Raw genomic sequence first — 22,219 nt, 5'->3', positions numbered from 1 at the left:
CTTTTACCATCTGCAGGTTGTGCGTGTGAGTGTTTGCACTCCCATTCCCTTCCAGGGCATTACACAGCTGTGTTACACTACACCCCACACTATGTTATTCTACACTGCATCTCACCCTGTTATACACCACACACCCTATTACACCCCACTGCGCTGCATCCCCCACATGACACTAGCTGTACCCTGTTATGCCCACGCACTCACTACACTAATACCGCACTACAGCAACTGAGCTGTTACACTACACATACCACATTCACTGTAACACGTCATTAGACTGACTGCACAGAAATGACCACTTAAACCCTTTTCTTCCCCACCCCACCAGAGAAAGCGAACCAAAAACAAGAGGGCACAGGCTTAAGTGAAGAGGGCGAATATTTAAAAGGAACCGAAGCAGCAATTTTTTAACCCCCCCCCCCGCTGTACTGTGTTACACACTGTATCATCACCATTCACTCACTGTACCATGTTACAGACACATTATATAAACCCCGCGCTGACAACTTTACCTCCGTCCCTCCTCTCTCGAGCTCCAATCTGCCGCCAAACCTGCCAGGACCCGCTGACCTCATACCTCCCGCCTTCGCAGCTCGCCTGAACGAAAAAGTGTGGTCGAACCGCTTTCCAAACCATTCTCAAGGCAAGTGGATGGAAAATAATATTTTAAAAAATTAATAATCGTGATTTCCAATTCCTCCCACTGCTGTCGGCAATCAGTGGGACAGCCGAACGGGGTCCTGGTTTCGGGCGGCGAGTCTAACAACATGGCGAAGAGCGGGGGCGGTAAACTTTGTCACAGTTTTCTTTGGCAAATCTCACCAAACTACTTAGACATAAGAGATTCTGCTGGTGCTGGAAATCCAGAGCAGCACACACAACATGCTGGATGAATTTAGTGGCCAGGCAACATCTCTGGAGAAAGGGTGAGCCCAGAACGTCAACCATCTATTTCTCTCCTCAAGTCGTCACTTTTCAAGTCAAGTGACTTGACTTGTCTGTTTCCCTTCCCAAATGCTACCCGAATTCATTGACTTCCACCAGCATTTTGTGTGCATTGCACCGAACTATGTAGCAGGCATTGAAGCAGAATAGAACAGTAAAACGTTCACTGTTCTGATGCAAGTTGTCCACCTGTAAAATTGTTTTTTTCTCTCATCATAACCAAGACCATAAAACATAGGAGCAAAATTAGGCCATCTGCCCCATCGAGTCTGATCCGCCATTTAATCTGGCTGATCCTTTTATTACTGCCTGACCTGCTGGGTATTTCAAGCACTCTAATTTTCAGCCACTTCTGTTTTCTACATTCCAGTGCGCTCTTTTTGTTAACTGCATATATTTCTCTGTTAATTAAGACAGCTTCTGAAGCATTGAGGGGATACAGGAGTCTGAGAACTCACACTCAACGTTTTAGGAACAGCTTCCTCCCTTCCAACATCAGATTTCTGAACGGTCCATGAACAATACCCGCACTATTTCTCTTTCACTCTTTATTTATTTACTTTTTGTAAGTTACAGTAATTTTTGTCTGGGCACAGTACCACTGCCAAATGGTCGAGCAATAATTTCCTAAAACTGAATGAATTTAAAACTGAAATACTTTTGGTTCACCCCGAAAGCCAAATGAGATAAGCTTCTTGAGACCCTTCATCAGGATTCAGCCCAACAGCTTCTTTTATCCACTTTCTCCAGTTAGTCTGATTGAACAGCTGTCATTTCTAGCGCTGACTTTATTTCAGACTCATAGGCACGTAGATAGTTGTTTTTCAACAATGTATTTGTACACTGAAGCAGAGCTTTATTTATCCTCATGCGGCAGGCCTGAAACATCAAAACCTTTCCTTGCTTCACTGGTATTGCATGAGCTGCGGAGTATTTTCATTTCAGCATTCCCCGTCTTTATTTACACCTCTGCTCCGTCTGCAAAACCCTTTCCCATTCTGACGTGTTGGTCCACGGCTGCCTCTACTGCCAATCTCAGGGTGGAGGAGCAATACCTCATTCTAGTTAGGTAGCCTCGAACTAGTTGGTATGAACATTAATTTTTCCAACCTCCAATAATTTCCCCCTCCCCTTTCCTCTTCAATTCCTCAATCTGGCCTCTTTTACCTCTTCTCCTCACCTATCACCTCCCCCCACCCTTTCTCCCATGGTCCGCTATCAAATTCTGAGTTCCTTCAGCATTTTATATGGGTTCCTCTAGATTCTCTTGGGTTTGCATAATTTTAAAAATGTTGATACCAACCTTTGATTTTGGACACCAATTTCTGCCAGTAGTTGCCTATTTTCATTGTGCCAGTATATTGACTGGTTGCATCACAGCCTCAGATGAAAACTACAATGCTCTTGAAAAGAAAGTAGAGGATACAGTCCTGTCCGACCAACTTCATTTGCACTGAACCGTTCCCATAACCTATGGACTCAGTTTCAAGGATCCTTCATCTCCCCATCCAGCTAGGCCAGTGGATAGCTGGTATCGCATTGTTTGGTATATTGAAACAAAATGCCTCACTAGTTGTGTTTAGGTTAGATCATAATTGGAAATAAACATGCAGTTTTGAATTTCCATATCCAGGTAGATATATCTTATGATGCAAATGTAGTGTCTACATGCCATGGAGTGGTGTTCAAAGTTCAAACCCCAGCTACACAGTCATGAGTGCAAAGAGAGTAAAGCAGTGGACTAAGCACACATCCAACAATGATCTTACGTGATTATCAGTAAGAAGTTACTTCCTCTCTGAAATGACTGCCCTCTCAATGAGGAAGTCAATTCAGTCGCACAAAGTACAGAGGCTCAGGCTTTGAAGCTTATTGATTATATTCTATCCATTATAAGACTAGTGAACAAACGCCAGTATGACAAGATGGATTTTTGACTTCAATTTACCTTATCTTGCACCTTGTTTACATGCACTCTCTATTCTACATTGTTACTGTTTTCCATTTTACTACTTCAAGGCACTGACCTGTATGGACAGTATGCGAGACAAGTTTTGCACTGTACTTCAGTACATGACAATAAATCAATTTACTAATGTAGTCCAAACATTATCAATGGTCTTAAATATTCCATAACTTTCATAGCTCTGAGAAGTACAGAACTCCAAACATTCAAGAAAAATCATTCGTCTGAATAGGGGAAGCCGCTATTCTGAAACTGTAAACTCAAGAAATTTTGCAGATGCTTGATATCCTGGAGGAACTCAACAGGTCAAGCAGCATCTATGTAGAGGAATACGCATCCTGATGAAGGGTCTCAGCCCAAAACATTTATTCCTCTCTAGTTGCTGCCTAACCTGCTATGTGCCTCTAGCATTGTATGTATATTGCTCTGAACTATGTCTAGTTTGCAAGTTCTCCATGAAAGGTAACATTCTCAGAACTTCCCTTATTGCACATCAGTTTCACACTAAATACATGCTGTGCCCCATTCTTTCATTTTGTTCTCTCCACAGTCATTCCACTACATTCTTGTTCCTTGACCAGCTGCTAAGGTAATCAAAGAGACAAGGAACAACATTTTATACAGATGGCAAAACTGTTTATATTCAAGTAAGCTGTGTTGGTGGAGCACACATGAATAACATCTGCTGGACATAGTTTTTTTAAATCTCATTTATTTGAAAACATTCCCTAATAGTCAAACACAATTCCAAAACATGTAATTGTGCACAATTTTTGTTCAATCATGTTCTAAGTACATGCTCCTCTGCTCTGCATAGTCTTCAAGTTGCAAGGCTTACCACAGCAAAAACACCCCAATGTGGCCAATGGCTTGGCAATGACATCTGGAAAAATGTGGCAGCAATAACACGCAGTAAAGCAAAGCCAGTCGAGAAGAGATCCGACAGCTATATAAAATCATGGCAGATTAAATGGCTGCTGTTCTCTTTTGTGATTGATTCAATTAGACAAGAGGTTCAAGTGATGGTGAAAGGAGACAAAGACCGAAGAAAATCATTTTATACAGCGCAACAATGACATGGAGAATTCTGTCTGCAAGCACAGTGGAGGTAATCCATGCTTTCTAAAGCAGATCAGATAGATTGTTGAAAAAACAGCATTCATATCGGAGAAGAGCAAAGAAATAGAACTGGTATCGACTTGAAAGGACAAATAGATTGAAGAGACTTTAGAAGGAATGTGGATATTGTCTAGGCAGAAGGGATTAGATTAATTAGGCATTTAAACTACTTTTTAAAATTAGTTTGGCACAACATTGTGGTCTGAAGGGCTGTTCCCACACTGTCCTAGGCTACTCCATCAAAATGGAATAACTTAATTAACACAAAAGAGTACAGCAGAGGAACAGTTCTTTTAGTCTACCATGCCTGTACTGAGCATGATGCCAATCTAAAATAAATCCTTCTGCCTGGTCATGTATCTAAATGCCTCAAATGTTGCTACTGCATCTTTGTACTCGCTTTAACCTTCACTGATTATAGCATACATCTGTACTTGTACCGTTGGTGGTGAGATTGTCCAATCAGAATCAGCCTCACAAAGCCAATCTCTAATCCTCTTTAAGTCATCTACTTATTTTACTTGTAGCCCTAAATATTCAGGAAAATATATTTTCTATTTTCCCAATTGTTATAAGTAAACATAAGAAATAGGAGCAGGAGTAGGTCATCTGGCCCATCAAGCCTGCTCCGCCATTCAATAAGATCACGGCTGATCTGGCCATGGACTCATCTCCACCAACCTGCCTTTTCCCAATATCCTCAATTCCTCTATTATAAAAGCACTTTCTGGCAGATTTGTTAATGTGCAATCTCCCGATGTAAACAATACTCCATTCCACTAGTACATTTCCTTACAGACCCCAAAACAAATGTACAGCATATATTAAAATAGCATTATACAAGAACTTTCACATTTACTAATCTGAAAATATATTTAATAAAAATATTAATTAATCCTTGACCACCTCTTCTCACACTCCATCAGCCAAATAATGAAAAGTTGTTTATGCATAGTGATAACAGTCTCGTAAAAGAGAACATGCTTAAATGATGCAGTCCATGACATGGATCTGTAAGGTATCGATATCAGGGAGGACGATCCCACACTTTGGGCAAGCGTGATCTGGCAGAATACCTTGTTGCTCCCAACCGGGGCTTCTGGGTTCTGTAAGCAAAAGTTAAATTTATTAATTCTTTATATACATGTTTGAGACCAGAACATATTTGCCTAATATTTATTTTAAACATATTTACTTGGATCATTAGTGTTTGATTTTGCTCACCTCATTATACGAAGGATGTGGAAGCTTTAGAGAGGGTGCAAAGCAGATTTACCAGGATGCTGCCTGGATTGGAGAGCAAGTCTTATGAGGACAGGTTCAGCAAGCTAGGGTTTTTATTTTATTTAGTTAGAGAAGGTTCCTTAAGGTTGTTATATCTGGGGGTGGTAGTGGGGATAAGTTCCCACTACCACTAAATGCCTCCAATGGTGTGCATCTCAAATAGCTCCTGTCATCAAGACCATCTCCTGGCATTCACATGTGGTTTAGCTATTAAGCCCAGTGAAAGTGTTTTTTGACAGAAGGGGCAACGGTAGGTTGCTTCAGGCAGATGGGGCTATGTGGCTGGCAGCTCACCTAGGAAAGAGCAACTTGATCTCAAACCTCTGCTGCCTTGTGGCTCTATCTACTCATGGGGAAGTAAACCCCCGAGGAAAAATCCTAAGACAGTCCTCAGTGCTTGCTGATGGGGACAACTCCTGCAACGCCATTGGTGCCAAACCATCATTCTCGGCCATTTCTTTGAACTCATCAGCTGCGTGGAGAGGGAGAGCTTGCTCCATGGGTCTCCATATTGTAATGCCCTGGCTTGCGTATCATGGTCACCCAACCTCCATGGTCAAACCTGACTAATGGAAGCACCACCCCCCCCCCCCCCCCCCAGTTAGAGATATAACGTAGAACAGGTCCTTCTGGCCCAATGAGCTGTTCCAGCCAGCAACTCACCGATTTAACCCTAGACTAATCACAGGGCAACCTAACCTACTAATAGGTATGTCTTTCGACTGTAGGAGGAAACTGGAGCAGGCAGAGGAAACAGACTTGCACACAGGAAGAACGTACAAATATTCTTGCAGAGGACACTGAACTCAGAACTCCAATGTCCTGAGCTGTAATAATGTCACGCTAACCTCTACACAATGTGGTGCCCTCTTTTCTCTTTGGAGTAAAGAAGGATAAAAGATCTTGACAGAGGTACAGGTAGATAGAACAGCCAAAGACTCTCCCCCCCCCTCCCCCCAGGGTGGAAGTAGCTAACACAAGGGAGGCATAATTTAAGGTGTTGAGGAAAATATTGGAAGGTGGGGAGCTGGGGGGAAATGTCAGGAGGTAGGTTTTTCTTTTCACAGAGAATGATAGGTGTGTGGAACACGCTTCTAGTGGTGTGGTGGAGACAGATACATTATGGACATTTAAGAAAGACAGAAAGATGATAGAAAAATGGTCTATGAGGAAGAGAAGAGTTAGATTAATTTTGGATTTGGTTAAAGGGTCAGCACAACATCATGGGCAAAAGGGCTGTAATATTCTATGGTCTAAATCAGAAATGTCAAGGCAAAGCCATTGGGCAAGACAGCATCAAATCCCCCATAAACTAGGACAAGGACAACACGAATAGGGGCAACTTGACACTTGCAAGTTCCTCATCAATCAAAAATACTTCTGAATGACAGTTTTCATTACCTCACCCACCAAAGGAACACCTTAATCACACTGGCACTAACTAGAACTTCAGGCTCCTGCCTAGCCATGTCTTTGTGTAGCTGATGAGTGACTGAACTCTGGGTTGTAATGCTCACTGGAGTGGACTCCCAATGTACTGCAGTAATATGATGGATATGACCTTCAGCAGAGGAGGTCCTGGGAATGGAAGGATTAACATATGAGGAGGGTCTGATGACTTTGACCAAGTACGTGGATTGAAAGGGTACAAGATACAAGAAGTATTCAATGACTCTGAGCCTATACTTGCTAAAACTTAGAAGAATGAGGGGGAGATCTCATGGAAACCTATTGGCTATCAAAAAGCTTAAATAGAGTGGATGTGGAGAGGACGTTTAAAAAAAAAATGGGGGAGGTCTAGGACCAGAGGGCACAGTCTCAGAATATGACATCCCTTTAGAATAGAGATGAGGAAGAATTTACTTTGCCAGAGGGCAGTTAAGCTGTGGAATCCATTGCCAATGATGGCAGTGGAGGCCAAGTTATTTGATATATTTAAAGTGGAGGTGGATTAGTTCTTGATTAGTCAGGACAGCAAAGGTTACGAGGAGAAAACAGGAGAATGCTGTAGACCTGATGGGATGAATGCCCTAATTGTGTTCATATGTTTTATGGCCTTCTGTTCTGACTACTTGTCACCTTACATTAGTAGTTGCCAACCTGTCGATCGCAATCGACTGGTCGATCTTTGAGACTTCCCCAGTAGATCCCGGAAAAAAATGAAAAATAAATACACAAATACTGTTGAGAGATTGTTTCCGGGTTGCGGGGTTTTAGTTCCGTTCTTTCTGCCCAGTGTGAATGCATGTAGCTCCCCTGAACTACACAGTGTAATTCAGTGGTCCCCAACCACCGGGTCACGAGGAAACGATATGAGTCAGCGGCACCTTTCCTCATTCCCTGCCACGCCCACTGTCGAACTTGAACGCACACGAGGTCATCAGTCGCCTCGCGCCAGGGATCACTGGTTGGCCTCGCGCGGCCGGCGGGAAGTGCCGTTGGTACCGGCCTGGAGCATGGACAGATGGGCACTGCCTCCAAACCTGTTTAGTACACCAAATGTTCATGGGGAACCGGGTGCTAAAATATTCGCAGACGACCTAATTCGGGCTCGGTTTCGTAAGTAGCAGAGCAGCTACCGCGCTGCGATCTACTGAAACAAACTTTTGTCGGCTGATAGGTCCTACAAGGGGGGGGGCGGGCGCACACCCTGTCGCACTCCTCACTCGCTCTCTCTCTGGACTGCAACCGCCGCAGCCCCGGCACGGGGACCTCTGGCCCTGACCTTGTACTCTCACCCTACCCAAGACCAGCCGCACCCGGCCAAGGCGGCTGGCGGGCGGGAGGCTGCAGTTTGGGCTGGGAGGCTGTCTAATGAGGCAATGAAGCCCTCAAAACTGCTTCAGTACCCTGAGTCCAAGCACCCTGCACTTAAAGACAAACCCGCTGAGTTTTGAGAGTGGAAAAAACGTGAGCAGCGCGGGACAGCAGCTAAGTGCCGAGAGCTGCGAAAACTAAATTGCAAAATAGACTGGACATAGGGAACCTGCTTCGAGTATCGCTGTATTCTCGTTGTGTTTAACACCCCCATCAGCCGGTCTGCAAGAATATTGTCAATATTAAACTGGCCCGCGGTGCAAAGAACGGTGGGTACCCCTGATGTTTATGCATTTTTCTACTTCCGGGTTGCGGGGTTTTACCTCTGGTCTTTTCTGCCCCGGTGCGCATGCATGTAACTAATTGATCTGGGGTCGATCTTGCCTTTCACTAAGGCCGAGGTAGGGGATCTTGGGCTTAAAAAGGATGGTGACCACTACCTTACATCAATATAGTTAGTTAGTAGTACGAAGAAGCACATTTAGAATATGCAAAGCTTTTACCTCGCACTCCCTGCTGCTGTAATGCATCATCATCCTCAGTCATTGGCCCACAACTTCCATGCCGGCGCTGAAGTTCTGCTAAAGACTGCCTGCTAATTCAACAGAACATACACAGGATCAAATTTCCCCACTTCCCAGCTCTTGGTCTATAGCATCATAAGTTACAGTTCTTTGAAAGATTTACTAGGACGCTGCCTGGATTAGAGGGCTTGCCTTATGAGGATAGGCTGAGCAAGCTGGAGCTTTTCACTGTGGAGCAAAGGAGGATGACAAGGTAACTTGAGGTGTATAAGATGAGGAAGCATAGATTGAGTGGACAGCCAGAGATTTTATCCCCTAGGGCAGAAACGGTTAACACAAGGATTGTAATTTTAAGGTGACTGGAAGAAAGTACAAGTAGATGTCAGAGATAGCTTCAGTTTTTTTTTTTAAAAAACAGAGTGGTGGTTGAGTGGAATGTCTAGCCTAGGTTGGTGGTATAGGCAGGGGTATTCAGGGCATTTAAGATTTTTAAGATAGGCACATGGATGAAAGAAGAATAGAAGCTTGTGTGGAAAAGGTTATTTTGATTGTGGAGTGGACTGAGAGTCAGCGCAACATGATTGGCCAGAGAGCCTGTACTGTGCTGTACTCTTCTATGTTAATATTTCACGAGAGTAAAGGTTGGGTTGTTAGATGCTCAAAGATTTACAGCAAAAAATGATTAGTTTTCTCCCACAGCAAACCAAGGTATATTATTAAGATAGCTTTAACAGTTAACTACATTTAATGTTTATAAACCCTGAACTAATTGAAAAATAGGAAAATAATTTAATCCTCCACGAGATTCCGGAGGTAGCTGGTCATGGGTTGGAGGACCGTCTGTGTAAGTCGGTGGATGGGAGGGTGGAAAAGGGGTTTTGGTGGCCTGAAAGGTCTCAGCCCAAATTGTCAACTCTTAATTCCTTTCCATAGATGCTACCTGACCTGCTCTGCTCCTCCAGCATTTTGTGTGCGTTGCTCTGGATTTCGAGCACCTGCAGATTCTCTTGTTTTGTTTGTGTTGTTCTGTTGTAATGGTTGGCACACTAAGTTGGTGTTGGAGTTGGAAATGGAAATATGTAGCACACTTGCGAGCTGCCCCCAACACATAGTTGGGTGTGTTGGCTGTTAATGTAAACAATGCATTTCACTGTATGTTTTGCTCTACATACGATGAAACTGAAACAGAAATAATCATAAAACTGGGAGAAAAGGCCTAAAAGACAAAATGTCCTCAAAATATTTGGCTTGTGTTTACTGGGATGTGGTTTAAATCAATACCTGCCAAGTGTGTCCAGTTCTTCCTTCAGTTGTGTGTTTTCTTTCATCAGCCGGTCCAGCCTTTCAGCCATGGCCTCCTTTTCTGCATGAATTGTCTCTCGAGCTGCTCTCTCAGCATGGAAATCTGCGCTGTACACTTCAGCCTACAGAAAGGTGGACATTTCAGATGCATTTCTTCTGCAACTATTAAGTATTGCAACACAAGCCCAACACTGCTTTCCTGGTGGCCACCCTTTTTAATTTACATCCTATTACAATGTGTCGGCCCACGTCCTCCTCTACTGCTGGAAGGCCACTCTCAGGTTGGAAAAGCAACACTTCCCAAGCCAGCTTAGGTAGCCTCTAGTGTGACAGGATAAACGTCAATTTCTTTAACTTCTGGTAATTTCTCCCCTTCCCTCCTTTTTCCATTCTCGTTCTGGCTCCCCTCTTACCACTTCTCTTCTACTCACTTGTCCCTCTGGTGTTCCTGCTCCTCTTCCCCCCCCCCCCCCCCCCCACAGTCCACTCTATCAGATTCCTTCTTCTTCAGCACTTTAAGCTTTTCTATCCATCACCTCCCAGCTTCATGTTTCATTCCGCTACCCCCACCCACCTTACCCCTCAAACTGGTCTCACTTATCATCTGCCAGCTTGTAATATTTACCCCACCCCCTACCTTATTTTGACCTGCTCCCTTCCTTTCCAGTCCCGAAGGGCCTTAGCCCAAAATAACTACTATTTATTCCCATTCAAAGATGCTGCCTGACCTGCAAACACGTTATTTTTTTTAAGCCAACTAATATTTTCTCCTAAACAATCTGGGTTTTGTCAATGAGGGAGCATTGCTTGCCAATGTCAAATTGGCTTGCTGTCTGTTCTAGAGCACAGTAAAAAGTTGTTCAGATTGCTGTGTACCAGAGTTGGATACAAGTCAGCAAGGATCATCCTTCATCAATTCACGTGGACCAAAAAGATTTTTACAACCACCTGATAGGTTCATAGTCACCATCTTGTCTCAGATGGTGACGAGGCAGCATACAGGACATAGACTGGCTGGTTGAGTGGTGTCGCAACAACAACCTTGCACTCAATATCAGCAAGACCGAGGAACTGATTGTAAACATCAGGAAGGGGCAATCAAGAGAATATTGTCAAGGGATCATGAAATGTTTCAAGAGGCTCGTCATGAGGCACATCAAGACCCTGCTACCCCCCTCACTGGACCCCCTGCAGTTCACGTATTATCCCAACCGCTCAACAGAGGCCCCCATCTACATGGACAAAAAAAGACACATACGTTCAAATGCTGTTCCTAGACTTCAGCTCAGCATTCAACACAATCATTCCTCAGCACCTGATTGGAAAGCTGAAACTGCTGGGCCTGAACACCTCCCTCTGCAACTGGATCCTAGATTCCCTGATTGGAGACCTTAGTCAGTCCGGATCGGGAGCAGCATCTCCAACAGCATCACACTGAGCACGGGAGCACCCCAGGGCTGTGTGCTCAGTCCACTGCTGTTCACTCTGCTGACCCATGACTGTGATACAACACACAGCTCAAACCACATCATCAAGTTCACTGATGACACGACCGTGGTGGGTCTCATCAGCAAGAACGATGAGTCAGCATTCAGAGAAGAGGTGCATTGGCTAATGGATTGGTGCAGAGCCAACAATCTGTATCTGAATGTGAACAAAACAAAAGAGATGGTTGTTGACTTCAGGAGAGCAGAGTGACCACCCTCTGCTGAATATTGACGGCTCCTCCGTTGAGATAGTTAAGAGCACCATATTTTTTGGTGTTCACCTGGCAGAGAATCTCACCTGGTCCCTCAACACCAGCTCCATAGCCAAGAAAGCCCAGCAGCGTCTCTACTTTCTGTGAAGGCTGAGAAAAGTCCATCTCCCACCCCCCACCCTCATCACATTCTACAGCGGTTGTATCGAGATCATCCTGAACAGCTGCATCACTGCCTGGTTTGCACAGTCTCAGGTCGCAAGACTCTGCAGCAGAGAGTGAGGTCAGCTGAGATGATCATCCAGGCCTCTCTTCCCGCCATTACACCACACGCTGCACCCGCAAAGCTAACAGCATTGTGAAGGACCCCACGCACCCCTCATACAAACTCTTCTCCCTCCTGCCATCTAGCAAAAGGTACCGAAGCATTCAGGCTCTCACAACCAGACTGTGCAACAGTTTCTTCCCCCAAGCCATCAGACTCCTCAATACCTAGAGTCCAGACTGACATCTACATTGTTTATTATTATATTGAAATTTGTCCTCTACTGTGCCTACTGTCTTGTTTATTATTTATTGTACTGCCCTGCACTGTTTTGTGCACTTTATGTAGTCCTGTGTAGATCTGTAGTCTAGTGTAGTTTTTGTGTTGTTTTACATAGTCTAGTGTAGCCTTGAGTTGTCTCACAAAGCCTAGTGTAGTTTTGTGTTGTTTCATGTAGCACCACGGCCCTGGAGAGACGTTGTTTCATTTTTACTGTGGACTGTACCAGCAGTTTATGGTCGAAATAACAATAAAAAGTGACTTGACTTGGAAAGGGTGAGCAGCTTCAAGTTCATGGGTGTCAACATCTCTGAAGATCTATCCAACATATTGATGCAATTATGAAGGCACAACAGCTGCTAAATTTCATTACGAGTTTGAGGACATCTGATGTGTCACCAAAGAGCTTAACAAATTGCTGTACATGTAATGCATTCTGACTGGTTGCATCACAGTCCAATACCGAGGTTCCAATGAACAAGATCATACAAAGCTGCAGTGGGTTGTAAACTCAGCCAAGCTTCACCAGGCGCACTAGCCTCCCCACCCGGTGTTCCAGGAGGAACACCAAAGGACACCGTCAATAGGTGATGTCTCAGAAAGCCGGTATCCATCTTTAAGGACCCACACAATCAAGGATATACCCTCTTCTTATTGCTACCAGAGAGGAGGGACAGGAGGCTGAAGACACTTAATATTTTAGGAACAGCGTCTTCCCCTCGGTAATAAATTTCTGAATGGACCATGAACATCTTAGTTTTTGTACTACTTAATATTGTGTATATTTCTTATTGTAACTTATAACATTGTTTATGCATTACACCATCGTCCAGATTCTGATCATTTTCAATAGCAAGTCATTCCATGATATTAACTTCCCCATGTTCAGATCCCACCTGGGCATTTCCCGATCAACTGGAGAATGGGACATTATGGTAGTATGGCAGTTAGGTTAACGGTATACAGCGCCAGCTAGTCTCATTCAATTCCACCGCAGTCTATAAGGAATCTGTATGTTCACCCTGGGACCATAAAAGTTTCCGTCGGTTGCTCCAGTTTCCTTTCACATTCCAAAGATGTACGGATTAGTGGGTTAACTTGTCACATGGATGAAACTGGATACAATAGTAACACTGAAGTACTTGGATAGATACAAGGGGTGTGGGTCCATTACAGGAAATTGGCACTGGATGGGTGGGCACCATGATTGGCATGGGCTAGTTGGGCTCAAGGGCTTGTTGCAGTACTGTATTGCTCTGTGACTATTATCCGCACGTTTGCTTTTACTAGATATTTGTATACACATTCTGTTTTCTAAAAGGTTAAGTGTCAACTGTTATCAAAGGTCTGCTTTGCTGTTGTATATTTTGCTTTATTTAGATTGTCAACCAAATTAGCATTTTGCATTCTGAATAAAACAAATATACACCAAAACAGATACTGAAAACGATTGACACTTAAACCATTAGAAATCTTGGACATTGAACGACTTGTCTTATCCCAGTATTTCCAAGACAGATATATCTGCACAACTCAGATCACTTCTGGCTTTTGCATTTTGTTGTTATCTTGCAACTTGCTGAACTGATTATGATTTTAAAAAAATGAGGAAGGCTTTAAACCTTTGGGAGTTGTTATTTACAGTCTGATTCATTTTAATATCAATTTCAAAATACAAACTGGAATATTTGAGCCTTCGGAATTTAGAATACTTCCATTAAGTTTGCACAGCATAAAAATTGAAACTTGCTTTAGAAAGTTTAAAATTTGAACCTGCAGAAATTTAAACAAAATCAGGAGATTGTTTTTCATTTAACACCTGACATACATGTGCTATTTTTGAAAACCCACTAAATACATTGAAAAATAGATTCTTCCAATATAATCATGAAATTAGCTGTATCGGGTTTCTGCTGAAGTGCAATTTTCATGTGAAAGTCCACTTGATTCATAGCTTAAATCATAATGTGCACATTCTGGCAACTGGTAGTTATTCTACTATACCAAACCAAGGATAATATGAGAACTTGAAACATTTCTACCAATCAATTACAGCAATTACTTGAAGCTAGATACGTTGATAATTCAAGCCTACACTTGGTCACATACAAGTGTACTCTGACATCAAGCAGTGTCTGATACCAAGATTTGCACTTCACCTGCGCTTTGAATACAGCCACGGTTTCCATTTCTTCTTCCTGTTTGATGATGGTCTGTTTCATTACATCAATCTTTTGTTGCTTTTCCACCAAGGCTTTCTCAGCCATTTCTAACTGAGCAGAGATGCCAACCAAAGTCGCATTCTGTTGCTTCTGAATAAAACAAAAATACACAACACAAAACAGATTTTCTGATAATGAATGACACAAACTTTTAGAAAATCCTCAACTTTAGAAAACCTGGAGATTCTCACTTCTCCTCCCTCTCCCATCAGGCAGAAGATACAAAAGCCTGAAAGCATGTACCACCAAGTGCTAAGACAGTTTCTATCCCACTATTAGGCTCCTGAACAGAACTCTTAGTTTCACAATCTACTTTGTTATAATCTTGCACTTTACCTGTGCAGTATGTTTTTCCAGTAGCTTTTAGACTTTATTCTACACTATTTTTTTTTACCATATTCTATCTCAATGCACTGTGCTATGATATTACAGTATGCAAGACAAGCTTTTCAACGGATTGAACTATTTCTTATACCCTTCACATACATGAGTAAAAATCTTTACATTATGTATCCATCTAAATGTGCAATGTGCAATCATAGTAATTTATAATAAATAGAACATTTGATGTAATATAGAGTTCACTCAAATCAGCATGAGTTCATCAGTCTGATGGCCTGGTGGAAGAAGCTGTCCCGGAGCCTGTTTGTCCTGGCTTTTTATGCTGCAGTACTGCTTCCTGGATGTAGCAGCTGGAATAGGTTCTATTTGGGGTGGCTCAGGTCCCCAATGATCCTACGGGCCCTTTTTACACACCTGTCCTTATAACGTTCCACAATCGTGGGAAGTTCACAACTACAGATGCGCTGGGCTGTCCACACCACTCTGCCGAGTCCTGCAATTAAGGGAGGTACAGTTCCCATACTAGGCAGTGTTACAGCCAGTCAGGATGCTCTCAATTGTGCCCCTGTAGAAAGTTCTTAGGATTTGGGGGCCCATACCAAACTTCAACTGTCTGAAGTGAAAGAGGCGCTGTTGTGCCTTTTTCACCACACAGCTGGAGTGCACAGACCATTGAGGTCCTCGGTGATGTGGATGCCAAGGAACTTGAAGCTGTTTACCCTCTCAACACCAGATCCATTGATGTCAATAGGGGTTAGCCGGTCTCCATTCCTCCTGTGATCCACAACCAGCTCCTTTGTTTGAGGGAGAGGTTGTTTTCTTGATAACACTGTGTCGGAGAGATGACTTCCCTGTAAGCCACCTCATTATTGTTTGAGATGTAGTGTCATCGGCAAATTTAATTAGCAGATTAGAGCTGTAGGTGGCGATACAGTCATGGGTATACAGGGGGTAAAGATGGAACTCAGTATGCAGCCCTGAGAGGCTCCTGTATTGAGAGTCAGAGGGTGGAGGTGAGGGAGCCCACGCTTACCACCTGCTGGCGATCTAACAGGAAGTCCAGGATCCCGCTGCACAAGGCAGGGTCAAGGCCAAGGTCTCTGAGCTTCTTGTGGAGCCTGGATGGAATTATGGTGGTGAATGCTGAACTGTAGTCCAAGATCAGCATTCTCACATAAGCATTCTTCTTCTCCAGGTACATAAGGACAGTGTGTAGAGCTGTGGCTATTGCATCATCTGTCGATCGGTTGTGTCGGTATGCGAATTGTGGGAAGTCCAGTTTGGGTGGTAGCAAGCTGCAGGTGTAATCCTTGACCAGCCTCTCAAAGCATTTGCTTATTATTGAGGTGAGTGCAACAGGGCGCCAGTCATTCAGACATGTTACCTTGGTCTTTTTTGGTGGAGGGACAATGGTGGATAATTTGAAGCAGGAGGGCACTCTACACTGGGAGAGGGAGAGATTAAAAATGTCTGTAAACACACCTGTTGGTTGTGCTGCGCAAATCCCAGGTACTCACCCTGGGATGCCGTCTGGTTCCGCAGCTTTGCGACTGTCCACTCGTTGGAAGCATCTGCTACCTCAGCCTCAGAGATGTCCAGGATGCAAGTTGTAGCGGTGGCTTTCCTCAGACGTTCAGAGTTAGCGACATTGAACCGAGCATAAAAGCGATTGAGATCATCTGGGAGAGAGGCAGCGATCTTGGCGGCAACACCATGTTTGGCTTTGAAGTATGCAATAGTATGCAGCCCTTGTCACAAGTCACGTGTGCTATTCGTTGTGAATCTTGACTCAATCTTCTACCTATATTGTTGTTTTGCAGCCTTGTTAGCTTTGCGCAGACTAGAGCTGCTTTTCTTGAGCTCTAGATGATTGCCAGCAATGTGAGCTTGATGTTGCGTGGTAAGTGCTACTCGCACAGAACTATTAATCCAGGGTTTCTGGTTTGGGAAGACCCTGACTGACTTCTGGGGAACAACATCGTCATTGATCTTCCAGAAGAAGCACGTGACTCCATCAGAGAACTTGGAGACATCCTCATCATGGAAGACATTTCAGTTGACATCATCGAAGCAGTCCTGAAGCACGGAGGCCGACTGGTTGGACCAACTGTGGACGGTTTTAACTATGGCCAGTTTCAGTTTTTGCATGTACATTGGCAGAAGCCGGATTGAAGAGTGATATGATTTTCCAAAAGCTGGCCGAAGGGTAGCTTTGTAAGTGTTGCAGAAGGGAGTGCAGCAGTGGACAAGTGTATTATCATGATAATAATAAACCAAAGCCAATACAAATACAGTTTAGTGACTACATATAAAACTAAACTCAATCTTCAAACACGTCTTATCATTCACTTGCTACAAACAGAACTACACTGCTATATTGGTTCCTGATTATTACTTTAACAACTACATATCCATCTCCGTGGGGTCCCTTGTTTCAATGGTAATAAACAAGCTGACCCTGGTCTGTGTGTACAATTAGCTTTATAGAGTTAGATAATCTGTTTAATTAACTGAAATCAGTGGCACTAGCAAACATTTGGTAGAGACAGAAATTTCAGTTAGTATTATTTAAAAAGGTACCAATGCAAAAGTTCAAATCTCAATCTAACCTGCACACTTAACTGCTCAGCTTGCTGGGCAACAGTTTGCTGCAGCTGATTAACTGTTTTCTGGTTCTCTTCCATCGTCCTTTTAGCAGCAGTCAGCTCAGCAGTAAGTCCAGACAGTGTTTCCTTCTGTTTACTCTGTCAAAAACATCAAAATGGATTTCAAATTTAACATATTATTGCTAAGTGCCAACAGAAAGACTTTCAGATTCCAGACTTAGATACCAAGTTAAATAGAATATTTAAGCAATGATTCAATACTCATTTTTGTGTATCGTTGGGTTAGTGAATTGTATTTATTTCAAAAATTAGATTGTGGTAATACTTTAAAACTTTATCAACTTTAAAGGCCTCTACTAGGTAACCCTTTTTCCATAAGGGTCCAGGGTCAAAAAATTGAATAATGTATAAATGAGTTGGCATGGGGATTGTGGCAGCCAATATGCAAATTATAAATGCCCACAAACAGTATCGCAAAAAACAGGTAATTTAACATCACAGGCTTCAGCCTTCCTTGATGGATTCTGTTATACTTCTCACTGCCTCAGTAAAGCATCCAGCATAATCAAAGACCCCACTCACCTGGACATTCTCTCTTATCCCACCCTCCCATCAGGCACAGCAGAATTAAAATCAAGGTTTGAAAGAAAAGCTATTCCTGAAATGTTCAAACCAGCTAAACATGTCCGATTTGTCAAGACATTTTTGCCATTCTTTAACTTGACATTCTTTTCTGCACTCCAACTTCTTAACAATCTCATTGCATAGCAAAACTGTTTGAGGACCAATAATTATAGCATAAATTCAACTCAAAACCACACCCCAAAATATCTGCAGAAATCCCAATAATCACTATAAAAATAAGTTGATGTCAATTATGAAATTGTTCAACATAAGAACGTAAGAAATAGGAGCAGGAGTAGGCCATCTGGCCCATCGAGCTCGCTTCGCCATTCATTAGTCATGGCTGATTTGGCCATGGACTCATCTCTCACCTACCTGCCTTTTCCCCATAACCCTCAATTCCCCTACTATGCAAGAATCTATCCAACCTTGTCTTAAATATATTTACTGAGGCCGTTTGCACTGCTTAATTGGGCAGAGAATTCCACAGATTCACCACTCTCTGGGAAAAGCAGTTCTCATCTCCATCCTAAATCTTAAGGCAGCATCCATGGAGAGGAACAAACAGCCGATGTTTTAGGTCAAGATCCTTCATCAGGAAGGTCTTGGCTTGAAACTTTAGCTTTTTATTCCTTTCCATAGGGGCTGCCTGAGCTCCTCCTTTGTGTCTGTTACAGTTACAAAGGAAGTGCAGTGCAAGTAGGCAATATAGTGCAAGGTCATGACAAGGTAGACAGAGGTCAAGAATCCTATTGTAGTGAGGAGACATTCAATAGTCTTACACAGCAGAATAGCTTTCCCTGAGCCCGGTGGTAGTACTTTTGAGAATGCACGAGGTGGGTGGAGTCTTTGATTACGCTGGCTGCTTTACCGAGTGGCAACCCCACACCCACCTGCCTCTGCCCAATTTCCTTCACTTGTGAAGTGTGAATCTGCTTGGCATTATACCTCAGAAGCAACTCTAAAATAATAACCACAATGAAATAAAGTTTGTCTAGCCAACGTACATCAGTGCTATCAGGTGACTTAACATTGTGCAGGAGTGCAGAAAGCTCCTATGTTTAGAACAGACAACTAGAGTTCTAATAGAAGTAAAATGAATCTTCTATAATGGAAAGTTAATCAGACTGAAGGTATTTCAGTGCAATTATATACCAGTGGAACCAAAAACCAACTATGCAAGATAGTTTATGTCAAATCTGTTAACTCTGTATGCAACTCATAAATAAATAAATTGCAAGTACAGAGCCACCATGCTACTTAAGTGTCAGGAACAAAAATAAACGTATGCCTGAAACCTAGAATTAGTGTACTTACTCCGGCTTATTTCTGTAAAATCATTGTGTAATATAGTGCTGTATATTTTACAGACCTACATAATGGTGAAAGTGAGAGCCATTTCCCAAACATTAAACATACCTCTCTAATTTTCATTTCTTCATCAGTCTTCAACAAATTGCCATAGTCTTTAAACAAAGTATCATAGGCAGCTTGCATTTGTGTAAGTTTTCTCCTATTTCAGAAGAACCAGAAGAAAGCATTACTCAAAATTAGCAATTTCAATCAGAACTAATTAAATGAAAACCTGTTTTACTCAAAATAATTCACACAGCAATCCTAATGAAAGGTCTTAGCTTGAAACGTCAACTGTTCATTCCTCTCTATAGATGCTGCCTGACCTGCTGAGCGCCTCTGGCATTTTGTGTGTTACTCTGTATTTCCAACATCTGAAGAATCTCTTGCATTTATAGCTCACATAGCAGCTTTGTTCTCCCTGTCTGCCTGACTTTTCAATTCTGAACATAGCACTTACCAATTGCAACTTATGCAAGTGCAATGGAGTCAGTTAACTGGGACATCAGTTAATTGCAGCTGCTTATTTGGGACAACTCTATATGACCACGAGCAAATTGAGAAGATAGCTGGGATTCCCTTTGTTTATTTGGAACAATATGCTGTTTAATCAGAGCAGGAGACTGTTGCTGAACATTTTCTAACTAGCATCAGTCACGTGTACGTTGTGTGGGCATTAGACACTACACCGTGCTTAGAGTAGTTTAAGTAGCATCAGTTGTGTGTGTTTGTGTTCAAAAAGCAGTGATTTTTGTCACTGACAGTTGGCGAGAACAGTAAGACAATACAGAATAGTTTTGCTCATTGCAGTTTCAAGGATTCAGACTTGTAAATGGCAGAAACAGCTGGGAGTGAAAATAAAACAATTTTACTATTTCAACATGTTAGGAACTATGAAGAATTTGAGGGTATCGACAACCACTGTGAATGTTACCTTTGGTCTCCATCAGAGACTCAGCTGTCACCCATGGTTCCAAATACCTGCTTGCATGTGACAGCGGCCATATCCCAGTAGATTACTTCAACATTCAGGCTAAACCAGGTGAGGTTAGCTGGCGGATCTCATACCCCAGTAAGACAGGGACATACCCGGCCTAGCAAGCGCAGTCAGCTCCAGCAGACAGGCTGGATAAGATCTACAGTGAGATCCAATGGCCAGGAAGGCAGTCCTGCAGTGCTACGTGGTGAGTGAAGGGCATGACAACGCACAGTCATCCACTGCAACCAGGAAAGACCCTAGTTGTGACATCTACTCATCCCAATGGACCTGGACTTCCAAGGTCGAGACAATGGAACTGCCCCAGTGCAACAGCCTTTTCACTTTAAAAGCTTTCCTGCACAGGTTTCCTGTCATCGTCAGATCCATCAGACAATCACCAGTAGAACTGATAGTGTTCTAAATTGTTCTGTACTTCATTTAAATACATAATCTGTTATTCAGTTAAGCAGTAATTTGTCTTTCTTTTCTATCTTTTTAACTATTTCTATGAAACCAGCTAATTGAGGCAGCTGCTTAATTGGGCCAAAATGTGCTGGCCCCAATTTGTCCCAATTAATCGAAATCCACAGTATTTTTCACAATTTGTGTTACTTCAAGCACTTAGCACTCTCACCATATGAAGGCAGTGTATTCAAGACCAGGTCAGAGTTTGCAAGCAAGCCATTCCCCCACAATTGTACTCAGAGTACTGCAGTACAGGCAGACAATAAGGTACAAGGTCATAGCAAGGTAGATTGTGAAGTCAAAACAGGATAGGACAGGCTTTGAGGAATATGGGTCAAATGGGACAAGCTTAGATGGGCATTTTTGTCAGCAGAGACCAATTGGGATGAAGAGTCGTCCAACACAGAAACAAGCCGTAATCATGGCTAACAATGGAATATAACAGTAGAGCCAAATCAAAACTCAATCCAGAGTCATCAAGTGTTCCTTCAACAATGGACGAATTCAAGATCAGCTTAAACCCCATTACAGTTTATTGGAGTAAACCACACACAAACTCACTTTTCCTCTGCCAGTGCCACTTTTTCATCGAATAACTTTGACTGCAAAATTTTTTCTTCAGACTGTAAGCTTTCCACTTGCAGTTTCAATTTTTCATTGGAATAATTAAGTTGCTTCACATCCTCCATAACTACCTGATTGCTAGCCAGCTTTTGTTCCAGTTCCAGACATCTGAAAGAGAAATGATTAAAGTTTTGTTAACTTACTGATTAATTGTATTAAACTTAAAAAAAACCAACATATTACAAGAATGCAAAACTTTTATTAAAACTCAAGCTGGATAACCAGGTGTTATTCTGGTGAACAGTGTGGGTATGCAATGTTGGCACAGCACATTCTTAGATTGTTAATGCAAATAACACATTCCGTTGAATGCTTCAATGTACACATGAAAATAAATTAATCTGAATCAGCAGATAATCAGTAAGCTATATTAAGCAAGTGGATTTGCAACACAGCTCAGACTAAACATTCTGACAACCTCAGTCATAACTCCACTATTAAGCAAAAACTTTTAAAAACTGAAATTCTCCATAATCTATTTATCCATGAACAAAGTATATTTTTTAACCTTGCTTGAAGAGACTTCTTCATGTCTTCAGCTTCATCCAGTTTGCTCTGGACTTCCTGCAAGTCTTTTACTAATGACATCACTTGTGACTTCAATACTTCAACCTCATTTGGATTCTGTACATGGAGATAAACAATTTAAAAATAATTGTTAACTTTATGCAATTATCAAACTGCTATAATGTCAGAGGTATTAACTCTATTAGCAGTTTACTCCGAGGAACAGTTCAATGCACATTATGGAGGTTACAATTTGACCATTACAATGTTGTACATGCCAGTCACTGCTTCCACAAT

The 22,219-nt window shown here is 42.5% G+C and overlaps 2 protein-coding genes across 7 annotated transcripts in view; both read right to left on the bottom strand.

Moving 5' to 3' along the window:
• mcm10 (minichromosome maintenance 10 replication initiation factor) overlaps positions 1-1,983 on the bottom strand; it is a 71,439-nt gene extending 69,456 nt beyond the window's left edge. For 2 of the 3 annotated variants that reach the window (XM_073066570.1, XM_073066572.1), the window contains exon 1: positions 513-548. The gene's annotated coding sequence lies outside the window, so the exon portion shown is untranslated. Of the gene's footprint in view, positions 1-512; positions 549-1,603 lie in introns of those variants that run through there. The other variant, XM_073066571.1, reaches the window with a different exon arrangement.
• A 1,620-nt stretch (positions 1,984-3,603) lies between these two features.
• optn (optineurin) overlaps positions 3,604-22,219 on the bottom strand; it is a 42,494-nt gene continuing 23,878 nt past the window's right edge. For 3 of the 4 annotated variants that reach the window (XM_073066566.1, XM_073066568.1, XM_073066567.1), the window contains exons 8-15: positions 21,924-22,039; positions 21,353-21,523; positions 19,414-19,507; positions 17,374-17,508; positions 14,360-14,512; positions 9,937-10,079; positions 8,635-8,726; positions 3,604-5,136 (exon numbers count right to left, since the gene is read on the bottom strand). In XM_073066566.1, the coding sequence (XP_072922667.1) occupies positions 5,015-5,136; positions 8,635-8,726; positions 9,937-10,079; positions 14,360-14,512; positions 17,374-17,508; positions 19,414-19,507; positions 21,353-21,523; positions 21,924-22,039 (1,026 nt within the window). In that variant the 3' untranslated portion in view covers positions 3,604-5,014. The remainder of the gene's footprint in view (positions 5,137-8,634; positions 8,727-9,936; positions 10,080-14,359; positions 14,513-17,373; positions 17,509-19,413; positions 19,508-21,352; positions 21,524-21,923; positions 22,040-22,219) is intronic. The other variant, XM_073066569.1, reaches the window with a different exon arrangement.

Source organism: Hemitrygon akajei, chromosome 14 (genome assembly GCF_048418815.1).
Source record: "Hemitrygon akajei chromosome 14, sHemAka1.3, whole genome shotgun sequence".
NCBI classification, from domain to species: domain Eukaryota; kingdom Metazoa; phylum Chordata; class Chondrichthyes; order Myliobatiformes; family Dasyatidae; genus Hemitrygon; species Hemitrygon akajei.
This window is presented reverse-complemented; position numbering and strand designations above follow the sequence as displayed.